General features: G+C 33.6%; 1 protein-coding gene across 3 annotated transcripts in view; it reads left to right on the top strand.

The window, feature by feature from the left end:
- LOC117021052 (NEDD4-binding protein 2-like 2) overlaps positions 1 to 16,896 on the top strand; it is a 37,672-nt gene that overhangs the window by 12,442 nt on the left and 8,334 nt on the right. For 2 of the 3 annotated variants that reach the window (XM_033103782.1, XM_033103780.1), the window contains exons 4-6: positions 3,659 to 3,747; positions 4,135 to 4,211; positions 6,794 to 6,940. In XM_033103782.1, the coding sequence (XP_032959673.1) occupies positions 3,659 to 3,747; positions 4,135 to 4,211; positions 6,794 to 6,940 (313 nt within the window). Of the gene's footprint in view, positions 1 to 3,658; positions 3,748 to 4,134; positions 4,212 to 6,793; positions 7,164 to 16,896 lie in introns of those variants that run through there. The other variant, XM_033103781.1, reaches the window with a different exon arrangement.

Raw genomic sequence — 16,896 nt, 5'->3', positions numbered from 1 at the left:
CAGATTGAAAACTTGATCTAGAACTCTGTAAGTAAATGCATATAGTATAAGTTAATTTCTCTCTTTATAGATGAAGGATGTATTGATGATGTAACAAATTGATTTTATTATGAAAAATTTTAAACTAAGAGTGGAGAGATTACAATGAACCCCATCCTGCCATCACTCAATTATTATCAGCTACCAAGATTTTGCCATTATCTGTTTTATCCTTTTTGTTTTCACTCCTCCTCCGTTTTTAATTTCCTGAAGTATTTTAAAGCAAATTCTAGATATACTTTATGCATTTCAAATTAACCTTCTTCTTATATGTTAACTGCAAAGCCATCATCACGTCTAAAAAGGAAAACCCAATTCCTTGACATGTAATACCCCGTGTGTAATCCAGTTTCCCCTATTGTCTTAACTATTTCTTTACAGTTATTTTGTTTAAATCAGGATCCAAACAAGGTCCTTACAGGACTTTTGGTTTTATATTTCTTTTAATTATGTTAATATGTAGCAATTTCCCCTCTTTTTACCCTTATACAAGTTCATTAACTTGTTGCAGCAATTTGGTTGTCTTACAGAACATCCTATACTGTTAGTTGTCTACTTGCTTCCTGATGGTAACCATTTAACTTGTTCCTGTTGTTCCTGTATGTTGCCCTAACTGGAATTTAGCTCTAGACTGGAGGATTTATTAAGTTCAACTTATTTTTTTTGTAAGCGAAAGTCTGGTTGTCCCATTTTTCATGATGCTAGATTGATCAGTAGCTTCTAAGGGACAGCCTGCTCCCTCCACTATCAGGTTCCCTATGAACCTTACCTCATTACTAATGGTTTTATCCAAAAATGAATTGTTTGCTCAATCAGTTATTTCATTAAGGGTTGCAAAATGGTGATTTTTCTGGGTCTGTTGTTCCTTCCATGTTTAGTAGCTAGAATTCTTCTGTAAGGAGAACTTCCGCTCAGCTAGTGTCTCCCTGAAGTGCAGTATGCACAGGAAAAACTGGATAAGTGCTTTTCTTTTTTATTGTCAATTTTCAGAATAAGGAATTTGTGAGCATATTTTTGAGTAAAAAGTTTCACTCTGTTACAGTTCATGGTTTCACAGGAAATTTTAAATATTAAATAAGTTTGATTATAAGACTATTTCCTAGTATTGGTTCTGTGACATTCTAGGATTTCTCCAAAATGTTAGAGTAGCATAAAAATCTCAAAAACTAAAACAGAACATTAATTGCCCAAATAAATGATGGTATTGCAATTCCAAAAATGTTTGGCGTTATCAGCCTTAAGGGAATAGCAGTAGGGAATAAGTGGATGAATAAAGGCATGGGTAGAGCCAGTGTGCCATTGGGCTGGGAAGCTTGTTTGTGGGGGGCATTTTTTTTCTCTTTGCAGAACTAGTTTAGAGCATTTCATGAAAAGGTTCATATTTGTGAATTATACTACTGAACAGAATAATGGTGTCTAGCCTCTGGTTATATTATTAGTATAACAAATATGTGCTTTTTCAGGGTAGCTTTTACCTTTTTCAAGGTAATACAACCAGCAGGCATTACATATTTTGAAAATTATAAGCATGACTTATGTAGGACAGAATTTCTCAACAAATATATACATATATTTTTTTAATTTTCAAGCAACCCCATGAGTTAGGGTTTTATTTTTTTTATTTTTATTTATTTTTATTTTTTTATTTTTTTTGGTTTTTTTTTTTTTAGGACTTTATTGGGGAACAGTGTGTGTGTACTTCCAGGACTTTTTTCCAAGTCAAGTTGTTGTCCTTTCAATCTTAGTTGTGGAGGGTGCCGTTCAGCTTCAAGTTGTTGTCCTTTCAGTCTTAGATGTGGAGGGCGCAGCTCAGCTGCAGGTCCAGTTGCCGTTGCTAGTTGCAGGGGGCGCAGCCCACCATCCCTTGCGGGAGTCGAACCGGCAACCTTGTGGTTGAGAGGATGCGCTCCAACCAACTGAGCCATCCAGGAGCTCAGTGGCAGCTCAGCCCAAGGTGCCGTGTTCAATCTTTAGTTGTAGGGGGCGCTGCCCACCATTCCTTGTGGGACTTGAGGAATCGAACTGGCAGCCTTGTGGTTGAGAGCCCATTGACCCATGTGAGAATTGAACTGGCAGTCTTTGGAGTTAGGAGCATGGAGCTCCAACCGCCTGAGCCACTGGACCAGCTCCAGCAAATATTTATTATATACTTTTAAACGCTAGGCACTATTCTGGGACTATCTATCTACCTCATCTTTATTACTAGAAGACTAAATACATCTTAAGACTGCTTTGCTTGTAAATTGAAAACATCTCTAAGATGTTATTATTCTTTTTCTTAAGAATAATATGGTGGTTATTTTGTTTAAGAAAATGACACTCATTATTTGGATATTCAAACATTGCTTACTTAGCTCTATTCTGCTGGGGTACACTGGAATGTACTGGTTAATGATTATTCATGGAAAGAGGATAGTCTCCCCATTGTTTGGTTAATAAACTCCCCTTCTAGAACATAACTACTGGAGGTGTAAGCCTAACTATCTGACATTAGAAGAATTACTTCAATAAGTTTTTTTTTAATGAAAGTTTTGATCGCTGTTTATGATTGAGAATGGAGCATTGAGAGGTGATAGCATCTTGATATCCTGTTTATCACCCAAATTCGAAATTTCTTTTGGTATATAGAGACATCTCTCCCATACATGTATTCCACCATAGTCATTACTACTTAAATAACTAAACTTTAGAATTCTGCCTGCCCTGGATCTATGGATAAATGTTGTCATATGTAGAACTTAATGGTTTGAATTCTAAATCCCAAGAAAACGTCCATATCATTGCATATTTGCCTCAGCCTTTTAACTTTTATTATGGATTCTTACTTATGTTTCTTGTCTGTTTTTTTTCAACATAAGTCTTATTTCAAAAGCATTGTTTGTCATTGTAAAACATTAGAAAACACAGATAAGCATAAAATGCAGATATTCCCACCCCTTACAGATGACCACTCTTGATTTCTTAGTAGCTCTTGTGGTTTTTTTTAAGTTAAATTTATTGGGATGACAATGGTTAGTAAAATCACATAGGTTTCAAGTGTGCAATTCTATAATACATCATCTGTATATCATGTTGTGTGCTCACCACCCAGAGTCAGTTCTCCTTCCATCACCATATGTGTGACCTCCTTCTCAGATCTTGATATTTTGACCAAAATAAGATCATACTTACATGTTGTTTGGCTACCTGCTATTTTCAGTTAACAAGTATCCATCTTTCCATGTCAATAAATGTTCACCTCTTTTCATACTCAGACCATATTCAAATGTAACTTGTTCCTGTATTTCCTATAAATGAAAGTTAGCTCTAGACTAAAAGCTGCAGTAACTGTAAGTTCAACAAAATGTTTTCCCCCAAGTGTTCTTTACGGTTAGTTTGTCAAAATCAGCATCTGGTTTGGAGAATACACACTGCATGTGGTTATGTCTCCTAACTCCCTATTAGTTTAGCGGAGTCTTTTTTTCCATGGCACCGACTCAAGAGATTGCACAGTTTTGGTTTTAAGTACAGAGATGTAGAAAGTTTCTTAGTAATGAATGTTTACATTTTATTTGTGTATTTTAACCTAATAGTTTTGTGGTTGTTTTGTTTGTTTTTTTAAATTTATTTTTTATTTCAGCTAAACAAGCTATCAATCAGGGGAGATCTCCAGTTATAATAGACAACACTAATACACAAGCTTGGGAAATGAAACCATATGTGGAAATGGTAAATATGAGATATCAGAGAGTTTTTATGTTTTATTCTTGTTGATTTTTTTATATTCTGGATTTTTGGTTACTTTGATTTTTATTATTAAAACATTTATCCTTGTTTTCTAAAGAATGTGTTGGTTTGCTTAGTTTTAAAAAATTGGGAATGGTGTATATTGAGGAATATGGTCATCTTATTAGTTTTGCCTCGACTTGAGGATAGTAATTGAAATTTGTCCAGTTAAATAGTCTTAAAATTTTTATAAACCATATTATTTTAAAAGTAAAAATTTTCTTGGCTGAGCAAATTTAGAAGTAGTCTAAATGAAATTTATGTCTGTCTGCCTACTTTTTACTTTAAAAAGTATTTTCTGGGTTTTTTTTCTTCCTTTCCTTTGTATAGGCCATAGGAAAAGGATACAGAGTAGAGTTTCATGAACCTGAAACTTGGTGGAAATTTGATCCTGAAGAATTAGAAAAGTAAGACACTCAAATCTGTTTTGAATCCGTACCTATTTTTCTTTTCTTTTTTTCACAATGTCTTTGCCAGCTTTGTCTGTCATATCTTTGCTACTTGTGAATAGGGACTACTGCTTCTTACTTTCTGGTAAGAGGAACATTGACTTTAATTCAGTGTTTTTGAGGTATGTCTTGCCTTGTTAAATTTTGTTAAAATTTTCTTGTTAATATTATATGAATTCCTACATTGTTTCACAATATACTGAATGCTAGTGGAGATCCAGAAAACTTTGAGGGAAGAATTAGGAGTTTTCCCTCTGGTTTTTAGCTAGGCCACTTCTCTCTCTGCGTTGTCCTTCCAACTTCATCTCCTTCCCATTTTAGGTCCCATCACCTTTTTACCTGATGCTTTTCATCTTGCTCCCTCTTTTTCATCTTTACTACTAGAGCTCTGTAATCTCATAACCAAGATCCTTGGAATCACTGTGTTTTGGAATTCAGATTAGTTTTTTGGGTTAAAAAGATAATATAGTGTATATACCTCATCATAACACCCCTGGCAGAGTTTGGGCAGCATGTCATAATCAAACATTGTAATATTTCTGCAGTAAATTATGACTAAGTAGTCTAAGGAGATGAGAAAGGCTCTATGTAATGTGTTACCAGTTCTGAGTAGATCGTGCTGCCAGATGAGTGCAGGTCTGGTTAGATTTTGCTGCCATATGAGTCAACAAAATGAGTTTTCAGAGCATTTTAGGTTTTAGAATTTGTGGTGAGGGATTGTGTGTGGACTTGTATTGCTTTCAACCTGCTCTTCCCTTTGGGTTTATTTTTACCTTTATCCCTTTCCTCTGACAGCATTTGTTTTCTTGACAATGACTCTTTTTTTCCTTCATTTTCACCCTCCACTTTTGGTAACACTTTGAGATATAATTCACATACTTAACAATTTACCCATTAAAAATATACAGTTTATTGCTTTTCAGTATATTCATAGGGTTGTGCAATCATCTTCTCCCTTTTTTAAAAAACTGTTGTTTTTTGTTTCCCCTCCCACCTCAGTTTGCCCTCTACCAGCTTAAAGCTGTTATTCTGTATGGTGTCCAGCTAATAATTCTTTCCCCTTTGCGTTTCATTCCTTTGGTTATCTTACTTTCCCTTTCTGATTTGCATGCCATGTGTTCATATATAAATAGGAAAACTGGTAGATTTACTAATACCTGGTATTGTTGCCTGATTCTGTGTATATCGTACCTCAGGTGGAAGAGATGAAAGTTGAAAAACTAAAGCTATTTGGGTTATGCTGAACAAATGAATTGATGAAATTGTTGTACAGTTAGGCTTTGTTTACTTTTGAGGGATTGTTGAAAGTTATTATAATTCTTAATATAAATTGACTTTACAAAATAAAGTCAGTTTAACTGATGTCTAGCATTGTTTGGTTTTTTTGGTAAAGAATTGATTGAATCATCAAATCTGATACGTTGTGGATTTAGTCATATCTTGCCAATTTTCAACTTGAGATCTTTTTTTCTTTTTTGGTCTTTTGTCTTCTCTCTTGCTTTTTTTTCTCATCTTGAACACAAACATCAATAGTTTTGAAAAGTAAACATTTCTTCTGTGTCCTTTTTCTGGGTAAAATGAATTAGCATTAGTAAATCAACTATAACATTAAATGTAAAATATGTTCTTGTGTGTTTTGCCATGTCCAAGTCAAGGTACAGAAAACTACAAGAGTAAAATAAATTGTAAAATGTTCTTTGAGGGTCAAGAATAATTTTTAAACCACTTTTTGTAGTCATAATTAAACTCACAGAAAAGTACATAAAATATAAACATAACGGTTGACAAATTGCTTATAAGGCAAATATTAATTTAGCCATTCCCCATGTCATGAAAGCATGTCACTTCAGAAGTTTTTTGAATTCCTTTTCCCAGTAACAATTCCTTGGTAATTACTTCCTTGCTTTTCTTTAAAGCACCTTTATTTTTTTCTATAATGTTTTTTGCCTTAACACCATAGTTTATTTTTTAAATTTTATATAAATAGAATTATGTAGTATGTAGTTTTTATAACCACTTTTGTTACTTAACATTATATTTGTAAGATATGTCCAAATTGTCATATCTCTAATAATAATTTTGTGTTGATAATAGATTTTAAAAATGCAATAGGAAGTGTCCTAAAATAACTTTTGAAAAGTGATATTTGATACTGATTTTTGAAGGTCTTAAAAGCCCACTCAGTTCTTCTATAATTTTCAAAACGGTGTCTCATAATCTTTAATTTTATAATTAAAAAATAGGGGAGATTAACTTGGTTGTTCAGTGAATCAGTAGTTGGTCTGTGTGATGAAGCTATAATCAGTTAACATTTTGCTCTGATTTATGGTATCTTTAAATCTTTTTAAAATGTTTAAAACTTTGAGAGAGCCAGTATACATTTTTTTTTTTGGTATTAAATGTTGATAAATGAGATTGTATCTCCTAGTATTTATCTGCAAAATATAATTTAGAATCTATACTCGATTTCTCTAAAACAACTTTATCTCTAAGCTTATACATTCTTTAAAAAGAATTAAAATCCTTTTCTTTTTTGGTAGGAGGAATAAACACGGTGTGTCTCGAAAGAAGATTGCTCAGATGTTGGATCGTTATGAATATCAAATGTCCATCTCTATTGTAATGAATTCAGTGGAACCAGCGCACAAAAGCACACAAAGACCCCCTCCTACAGAGGAGGGACAGAGGTGGGGAGGCCCTCTAGGCTCACATAGTCACATCTGTGTCACATATAATCATTAGGTTGGCTGTTTTCAACTAACACATTTTTTTGCTTGTCTTTGAAAATAATTAGCCTTTTTTGAAGTTTAAATAGTTTCAAATAAAAAAAATACTACGTTGCCTCACAGAAGATGTTCTCAGCAAGTTGTTTAAAGTCTAAAGTGTAAATAAAAATTATATAAAATTGTATTTTAAATGTTTTTATAATCTTTTGTTGTAATACCTTCAGTTATTATGAAGGTGCCTGCGTGGGTAAGAAATAGAATGTTTTTCTACAATTGAATTTTTAAACAAAATTATCTATTTTGTAGATAACGTTGAACAGTTTTCTAGTTCATACTGAAATCTAACTTTTCATAAAACTTTGGTATTTTTCCTTAAATACCTTAAACATACAAGAAATACTAACTGGTTATAGGCACCATAGTTGATTCCCTATTTATTATATAGGTAAAATTATGTTTCCGCAAATTCATCTGTGTGACAAAATATTTCTAAGCTATAATTAGCATATCAGTTAAAATTCTCCATCAAATATCATACGTTAGGTGTATCAGTCACCTGAGGAGTTTTCTCCATAATTACATTTTCATAATACAGTATATACATATTCATCACCATTCTTAAGCCACCCCCTTCTCTCCCACACCCTCCAGTTCTGGGATGGACACATAGGGAAATCACTCTATAGTTAGAAAATCTCAGGCTGTTCTGATACGCACCACTCTTTTCTATTTAGCACTGCATAATTCTAGTGTAAAAATCTATCAAACTGCTCCTTAGTTGTAATTATGCGAAGGTTTGTCTTGTAGGATGTTTTATTTGTCCAGGAGAGCCACCCGTTATCTCACTGGATAGTTAGATTGTGTTCCTTCAATTAAATTTAAAAACCAAGAGGAATTCATTTCAGAGCTCTGGTAATTCATCCTAATCTTTGCTTTGACACTCTTTTTTAGGGGAAAAAAATACCAGCTAATTACATGCTTTTTTAAAAAAATAATCATCATGACCCTTTGTAAGTTTTACATAACATTGCATGGCTTTTCAACTTTCTCCTAAACCAGCCCATCCTGAATCTGATAATCTTTCTTTATATGTTGTTTTAAAATCTTTTACTATTCTTTTCTGTTTTGCTTTAAATGTTCTCCCACATCTTTATATTACTTTTTAAGTACTATTAAGTTGCTGGGCTCAAAACTAAACACAGTGTTATCAACAAGGTCTTTATTATACTGCTTTTAGAGATAAGAATACTATTCCCTTTTATTTGTACTATTCAATTCTGTTTACACTTAAATTCGTATGACCTTGCTTTATCTTGTTTAACACATGTATGTTTGTATGTATTTGTTCATCTTAACAAATTATGTAGTAGGAATATGCTAACTCATATTTTGTGTGTAAGTATATATAGATATTTATATTATACATACACACATTTCCTTCATCCACTATTTTCATGTATTCTTTTGTTTCCGAGTAATACTTCTTGGTTATTTGGACTTGTATTTCCTAGTATTTTATTATGTAAATTAGCATATCTGGAAAATAGCCTAGAAGGATTTCATTTGGGGACAGGTGAAAGTTAGCTATGTCTTGTGTGTCCTTTTCCCCCTGTCTTTATAAAACTTTGTTTAGGAGTTATAGTACTATATATTTATAGTTTTTGAATAATAGGCTCTTAATTAGCCCAATTTATGTTAAGGAAGTAGAGAATTGCCTTGGGAAGATATAAATTATGAGAAAACATGTTCATGTTAGATAATAAATCTTCTGAGTACTAAATAATCATCATTCAGAGATCATCATTAATCAATTACTGATTTTTTTCATAAATGCATTTGTTTTTGTTTTTGTTTTTAAAGATTTTATTGGGGAAGGGGAACAGGACTTTATTGGGGAACTGTGTGTATTTCCAGGACTTTACTGGGGGAAAATGTGTTTTTCCCAGGACCCATGTCAAGTTGTCCTTTCAGTCATAGTTGTGGAGGGCGCAACTCATCTCCAAGTCCAGTCACCATTTTCAATCTAGTTGCGGGGGGCCCAGCCCACCATTCCATGATGATGGCGGTCACCCCTCAGCCCCTCAGTGGCAGCTCAGCTCAAGGTGCTATGTTCAATCCTAGTTGCAGGGACTGCAGCCCACCATCCCTTGCCGGAGTCGAACAGGCAACCTTGTTGAGAGCACACGCTCCAACCAACTGAACCATTTGGCTGCCTGGGAGCTCAGCGGCAGCTCTTTGTCCTCACTCCAGTTGCAGAGGGCGCAGCTTGCTGGCCCATGTGGGAATCGAACCGGCAACTCTGTTGCTCAGAGCTTGCGCTCTAACCAACTGAGCCATTCGTCCGCCCCTAAATGCGTTTTGAGGCAGGGAAATTCACATTCTGAAAGACTTTCCATTTGTTTTTAAGACAAAATTAAATTAATGGTTACCCCAAGAATTCTGGCTAATTTTATTTTGTGAACAGTAACAGAATGGAGGAATGAATATGCAATAAAAGAGACCTAAATCACTAGTATAAGGCATTGCTTGGTGTTAAAAATCCATAAAATAGGAAATTTGCCAATTAAAGATTGTCATCAAAATTTTTTCTACTGTCAGATATACATATGTATATTTTTTATTCAGATATATTCTTAATCGATTAGCCCCAGCTGCCACCTCCCATTCTGAGTTGATTCCCTGAAAAAGAATAAACTGGGTGTTAGTCACCATATTTAAGGTGAAATACATTTTAGTTACACACAGTACAACTTCTAGTAAGATTAAGTTGTTTTTCTTTCATATGCTTGGTGTAAAAATCACTTTTCCTTTTTTTTTTTTAAACTTTTATGTATTTTAAGTGTGTTTTTCCAGGACCCATCAGCTCCAAGTCAAGTAGTTGTTTCAATCTAGTTGTGGAGGGCGCAGCTCACAGTGGCCCATGCGGGGATCGAACCGGCAACCTTGTTAAGAGCACTGGGCTCTAACCAACTGAGCTAACCAGCAGCCCCTATAATTTTCTTTATGTCATAATCCTGTTAGTAAAAATAGTTGTGCTGTAATTAAGTTGAACTTTTAGTAATGCTTTTTAAATAGATCATCTTTATTTTCAGCATTCACCTTTTTAAAAGAAAATGTTAGTTTTAAAATGTTTTATGTCTTTTAAAATCAGATTGTTTTCAGGAGATTGGGTTATATATGCTATATTGTTGGAGAGATAAGGTGGTTTATAAGTATCTGAAGTTTGCTCATCTTTTGCCTAATTAATATAGTTTATGGAATTTTCCAGTTTTATATCGAGAGTTTTTGAACAGTTCATAATTTCGAAGGATATAAAATACTTGTTTTGACCAAATTCGAATTTTTGTTATTCAGAAATGTCTTATTTTTCTTAGTCTGGTTTTCTAAGTATTTATAAAGAAAATTGGTGGTGTTCTGTTTCCTCTCTCGAAAAAGTTAAAGAAATGTGGTAGTTTATGTAGTAGTGCCTTGCCCAGATAGGTTTGCTATCCTTTAGTGAAGTTATATGTAGTATTCCAGCGTGGATGAAGTTTCCTTTTGTGTTTTTTTGTTTTTTTTTTTTGTTTTAACATCTGCAACTCATATAAATAGAGTAACACCTGTTAGTCTAGAATCATAACAAAATATTAGTTTTGTTACTGTGCCCATTTAGAGTAAATCTTTGGAGGATGCAGGAAGAGCAGGTTGAGTTAGTGGTTTTTAGAGTTAAGTCTTAATGGGTTACAATTTGTAAATAAAAAATTTTTCCATTAAAATTGTTAGCTTATGAATTAACAGAGAAAGGAGTGGTTATATTAATTAATGAGTATTTTTTATGTGATGGTTTTCTTTCTCTTTACCAATTAAATAAGATTGGCATACCAATATTTATATTCTTCAGATTAAGCTACTATTAAAACAATTGGTCTTTGTGTGTATACCACATTGTCTCCTTAAAAACGTTCTTAGGGATTATAAGTAGTAGTATTAAATTTGTTGAAATAGATTCTGAAAGAGGAATAATTAGTGATTGTCTTTGTGTCTTTTTGATTCCCCTTTTCACTTTGCAAAGCAGCATTTAAATTAATTCAGTTCCGTTGATTAAAATTGCCAAGTGTTTTAAGTCTAAAAAAATTTTACTTTTGCATTATTTGTAAATTTTAATGCAAACCTTGAGAAGTTGATGATTTTTGCAAGTAAGTTCAGAGAACATTCTATAACCATTATAGAATGATTATAATTTACACTCAGTATCTTTATTGAGATTACACTGAATGGCATAGCTTTTGTAATGGAATATACATGTGTGAATGCTTAATGTTGAATGTATTTCCTTTGGAAATTCATAATGCTCTGTCACTGTTAAATTATGCACAGAAACAAGGGGACAGAGTAGCATAAATAACTCTTTGGAAAGAGGTCCTCAAGAATAAATAGAGAGTTATTCTCAAAGCTAAGGCTGTGTCTGTTGGAAAGTTTTGACTTTCTGGTACATTTAAAAGTATCTTAGTCATTTAGATTAGAAATCATCTCTTTTTCCCTTTCCTCCTTACATACATTGTTCTGTGAATGATAACCCTTCCAAATGTGATAATTGCAATAATTACATATTATTCTTCCCAGTACAGAATCCAGTAACTGCAATAAGCTATTTTAAATTTAAATATGAACAATATAGATTATTTTATCTAGTATGGACACAGCCACAGTCTGACCCCTAATCTTAGAACTAGACACAAGCATTATTTTGGTGAGTAACTGAAGAGTTTATCTAGGACTGTTGTCCAGTTGTTAATATTTCCATGTTTTTGTAATTGAACTTTGGTAAATTAATAGGAAGACTCAGAGGTTTTGAGATGAGCTGTTGGGCTTTTGCCTCTCAACTTTATTAATAACTAAGGGGAAAAAAGTAGGAATAATCTGTTCATTTATGGTTAAAATTGTGTTCAATAGAGTCCATTGAAATATACTTTATTTGAATTGTTTTTTTTTTTTTGCGGTTTTAACTGTGTTCTCAGGACATAGAATGAAAATTTTACGCTTGGGGTTAGTTCATCTAAACTTGTAATTACAATTGTACAACTTTGTTACTGTCTCTCCAATTATAATTCTGAACTCTTCAGTTTTTTTAGTATAATAAAATGAGAGAAAATTTGGTTTTGGGAAGGGATTGTGGGTTCTTCTTAATTCTTTGTTTTGTTTTTTTGTCTTTAAGAATGTTAGAAACCATGTGTCTTTCATAGTCTTTTTCTGTATACGTGGGTTTTTTTTCCTTTTATTTTCTGTTCAGCTATCTTTGTATAACCTCATAACATTTTTCATGAAGATGATGAGATGTTAAGTGACTGACAAAGTAGAGGTAACATTTTTTCCCTCCTATGTTCCACTGCACTCATTGTTTCTTTTGAACCTTATTTAACCGTGTTAAACTTATCTTCATACCTTCGTAGTTAGTTTTCTGACCCTGTGGTTAAGGTAAAACTTTAATATGAAAAGTACTTGGAAAGATTTATAAAAATCTATCAATGTGTTACTCATTTGTTAGGAATCCCATAAACTTGTCATAGTAGTACTTGGCTGTGTGGATTTCAGAAAAAATTCTTTTACAGTACTTTAGCATCGTGATGACAGACTAGATGAAAACTCATGGTTGGAAATTCACTGTTATGGAATTCACTATTATGTCATGAATCTCCAGTCTGCCTATCTTAAAGAACTGAATGATGTTGAAGGAAAACTGATAGCTATTTTGATTTCAACTTTTACGGTGGGTGTTCATATTCTGCAGTGTTGCTATAATGGTCAGTAGGAAGTTAATACCTAGCACCAAGCCTTAATTTAATAATATTTATTTAGGTAGCTGCCATTTATTTAGTGCTTGTCAGTGCCAAGCCCTATTTTAAATGTGATTGTTACGGTCTGTAATTTTTCATAACAATGTGTAAGGGTTTTATAAAGAGAAAAACTTAACAGAGGTTAAGCAACTTATCAAACATAATTTCTCTAGGGAGAGATGTAACTGGGATTCAAATCTACATCACATATTCCTAATTATGTCCCAATTTACCTTTTAAATTACATAGTCTTTTTAAAAAAAATTTATTTTTTCAAGGCGGGAAAGAAATTCCAATGAAGAGTTAAGTGCATCTTTACAGTCAGTACCTTTGATGTATAGCAGGGGTGTCCAATCTTTTTTCAACGTTTTTCACCAAGGGCCATATGCGGTAAAATACGCAAACAGCCGGGCCACTCACTCGAGGTGAAGTACGTATTGCCTCACCTGGTTTATTTAAGTAAATTAAATATATTCTTGGGATTTGCTGCCGGCCAATTAACAATGGCCCGCGGGCCGCAGTTTGGACAGCCCTGGTGTATAGGGTTAGAAGGTATGTTGATTTATCAGTGAAGTTGGGTGAAGAAGCCTGAAAGTGGCCTTTTATTCAGAATGCTGTTTTTAAAGTCAAGATTGAAAGTAGAGACTTTTATACAATTTAGTGTTTAAATGTTTTCTACAAAAATATACATTGATTAATTGATAATCATGTTTCAGCATGTTTTTAATTGAATTTTTACATAGGCTGCTGTGCTTTGATGTTTAAAATTTATTTTAATATTTTCTGATTTTAATTATTTAAAATGCATAGTGTTCAATAAATGGATTGTTAAATTACATAAGCTATTTTGCTGATTAATTTTGAGGCAGTATTTCCTAAAATAGATCAACGCTATGTATAAGTGGTCTTAATTTATTTTCCTTTTAATGTCCACTTATTACTTAAGTGTGCTGGTAGTAGATTTTCTCAATTTCTGAAGAGTTAAAGAGTTTTTTCCCCTTTATGTTTGTTTAAAGTAATTTTCCAAAATTAAAGAACAATAAGGAGCCAGTTATGTTTGCTATGTTGAATTAGTAGGTTTGGGATTAATTAATATATTGAATTAATTAGGTTTTATAAGGAAAACCTTTACAGATGAAAAATTCTTATTGTTAAGTATTAGCTTTATTTTGTTTTAGTTAAAAACAGAAGGACTGGATCTTTTTTTTTTTTTAATTACCTGATAATGTGTTTTTTTCTTTATTGTTTCTAAATGTGAAATCAGAGGTGTAATTTTTGTTAGAATAGGGAAGACTTCCTGAAAGAAAAAATAGTGTTGGTTTCTTGAATAGATTAAGGTAGTTTTCAATTCAGGAAATTAGAAAGCAGTATAGTATGGGATTGAGGTAATTGAAACACTGGGTACAGTATAACACTGGCAAAGATGTGGTGAAAACATTTCATTTCCAATATAAGTAAATTGAAGTATTTACATGAAATGTGACAGGAGGTCTGGGCTAGACATTTTGAATTAATTCAAAAGTGAGAAAAACAATTTGGAGGGAATGATAGGAATTGTTAAGGCTAGAAGGATAGTGGTCATAGGTGGTATTCCACCTTCCTCATCTTCCTTTTGTTGTTGAAAGACCACTAGGGCCACGGCTTATGTTCAGAAAAACTATCTTGCACCATAAGTGCATGAAAGCAGGGTCTTCCTTGTCTTCCGTGGTCATTGTTAGGTCTTTGGAACTTTGTCCTTTAATGAGTCAATAAATATTTGTTGAATATTAGACCTAGTCTCTCCCTAAAACAATCAACAACCTTTTGATATTAAGGACACATTGATCTAAGTAGAGCAACTTTATAGGGCAGTTTGTAATTTAGGAAACATGAAGATGGAGTGTGAATTAGTTGTGTTTGAAACTTGCCTGGGAAAAGAGTGTCCAGACCAGCGGAGAGGAAGGCTTATTCATTCATTTAACTTGGTGGGTGTCTAGAGGTTTTTGTTCCAGATTTTGAAACTTACCAGTTGTCTTTCTATTTGTGATTTACGATCATGAAATTAAATCCTGTAGTACAGATGAGGAAAGCAACCTTTGGGCTTATGATTATCCTTTTCTCTTAGAGTTTTTTTTTTTTTTTTTTTAACACTGTGTAAGAATTCTCAGGACACTCTGAGAAAAATACTTAAATACTTTAGGTATTTATCCTAATCTTAAAGTGGTCCAACAAAAAGTTCACAGGCATTTTTCAGAACCCTTCTTCCAAAGAACTGTATTCCTCAGGGTCACTTAAAAAAAAATCAAGCGCTTAAATCTTCAGTATGAGTACACTAATAGAGGTTGGTAATCAAGAGCAACAAAGAATAGCTGGTACTGACACATATCTTCATATAGTTATCCTCTATTTGGAAAATAATATGTATAGAGTTATTTGCTGTCTTCAGGCTAAATAACTACAATTTAACTTTTCTTACCAGTTCGTTGTCCTACTTAGGATACTTTTCAAAATGCTTGTAGCCTGATTTAGATGGAAAGAAACATTGTAAGAGTTGGGCGATCTGAGTTCTACCCCTAATTTGTATCTATCCTGCCTTCTCTCCCTTCTATTTCAATAGATAGGGTAGCCGTCCTCTTATCTAAGGTTAATGCATTTACCTGTAACTCTGGATTGCATGTTTTACCTTCTCAAGAATCTCTATGTATTGTCAATTATTTCTTCTCTCTGTAGCTTCAATCTTGCCTTCTTTTCTTGGTTTGTCCACATTTAAACACAATCAGGTTTTTTTTTAAGTCCCTCTTTATTGGCACCCCTCATTTACAACCAAGCTTCTCTAAAAAACTGTCTACACCAACTGTCTTTTTTTCTCTCAACTCTAAATTCAACCCACTCCATTTTGGCTTCCACCCCTATCATGCTCTATTTTATGCTTCTGCCCCGATCGTTCTACTTAAAGTCTAGAGACTTTAAGGTCTCTAGATGTTTCTCTCTATTGAGCATTTTTCAGTCCTCTTATATGACTTCTCAGCAAGCATTTGACTCTAGATTACTTTTTTCCTTCAAATACTTTTCCTTGACATGATCTTTGTTCTCTGTGAGTACTTCTCTGTCTCCTTTGCTGCTTTCTTTTCCTCTTGCTCTTTGTTTCTAGAGTTCCTTAAGTTTCAGTTCTAGACCATCTCCTTTTCTTACTTTTTGCTTTCCCCAGGAGATTTCATTATTTCTCACTTGGACATAGTAGTCTCCCCACTTACAGCTTTGTTACCCTATAATTTTACGTTATTCCATGCTTAAACTCTACCCTTGTGTAATCTCTGGACCTTGGCTTCTTCCCTGGCCCTGTCTTCACTACTCTCTTCTTTATTTACTGCATTCTGTCTATACTGGTCGTCTTGTGTATTCTTCATACAAGCTAAGCTTGATCTTGCTTTAAGCAGTAGCTCTTTTCCTGGAATGCTGTTCTCTTCTACTCTTCCTGTGCCTGGCGTTTTCTCATCATTCAGGTCTCACCTCAGATGTCACCTCAACAGACAGGCCTTCCCTGACTTCCTATCTAAAGTAGCCCACCCCTTGCACATTGTCCTGTTTTGTTTTCATCATAGTACTTACTAGTAGTTGAAGTTATTTGATGCTGATTTGTTGGGAGTCTTCCTAAATTAGAATAAAAGTTTCATGAGACCTTGTTTATTTGGTTCATAGCTGTACCCACAAAATCTAAACCAGTGCCTGTAGTACTGTAGGAACTCAAAATATTTGCTGAAGGATTTTATACCCAGTGCTTCTATATTGTTAACAATGTTGACATCCCCCCCCCCCGACCCAGTGTATTTTCTTCTTAGACCTGTCCTCTGAGCTCCAGCTTGTATTCTTAACTGACTACCTGACTTTTCTACTTTAGGGCTGAAAAATTAAACTTGTAATTTTCTCTCCCACCTTTGGATCTCTAGGACTTCCTTACACGGAATATGTGTCTACCATCTATTTATTTCTGCAAGCCAGAAACTTGGCTTCTTTGATATCTTCTTTCCCCCTGTATATTCAGTCCATTAGCTGGGGTCTGTGGGTTTTGCCACTGAAATATCTCTTGAGTCTATTTCTTCATTTTTGACTGCTATCTTTCTAGTT

This window comes from Rhinolophus ferrumequinum, chromosome 4 (genome assembly GCF_004115265.2).
Source record: "Rhinolophus ferrumequinum isolate MPI-CBG mRhiFer1 chromosome 4, mRhiFer1_v1.p, whole genome shotgun sequence".
Taxonomy (NCBI): domain Eukaryota; kingdom Metazoa; phylum Chordata; class Mammalia; order Chiroptera; family Rhinolophidae; genus Rhinolophus; species Rhinolophus ferrumequinum.
The sequence above is the reverse complement of the archived record's forward strand: the minus strand, read 5'-3'. Positions and strand labels throughout refer to the sequence as shown.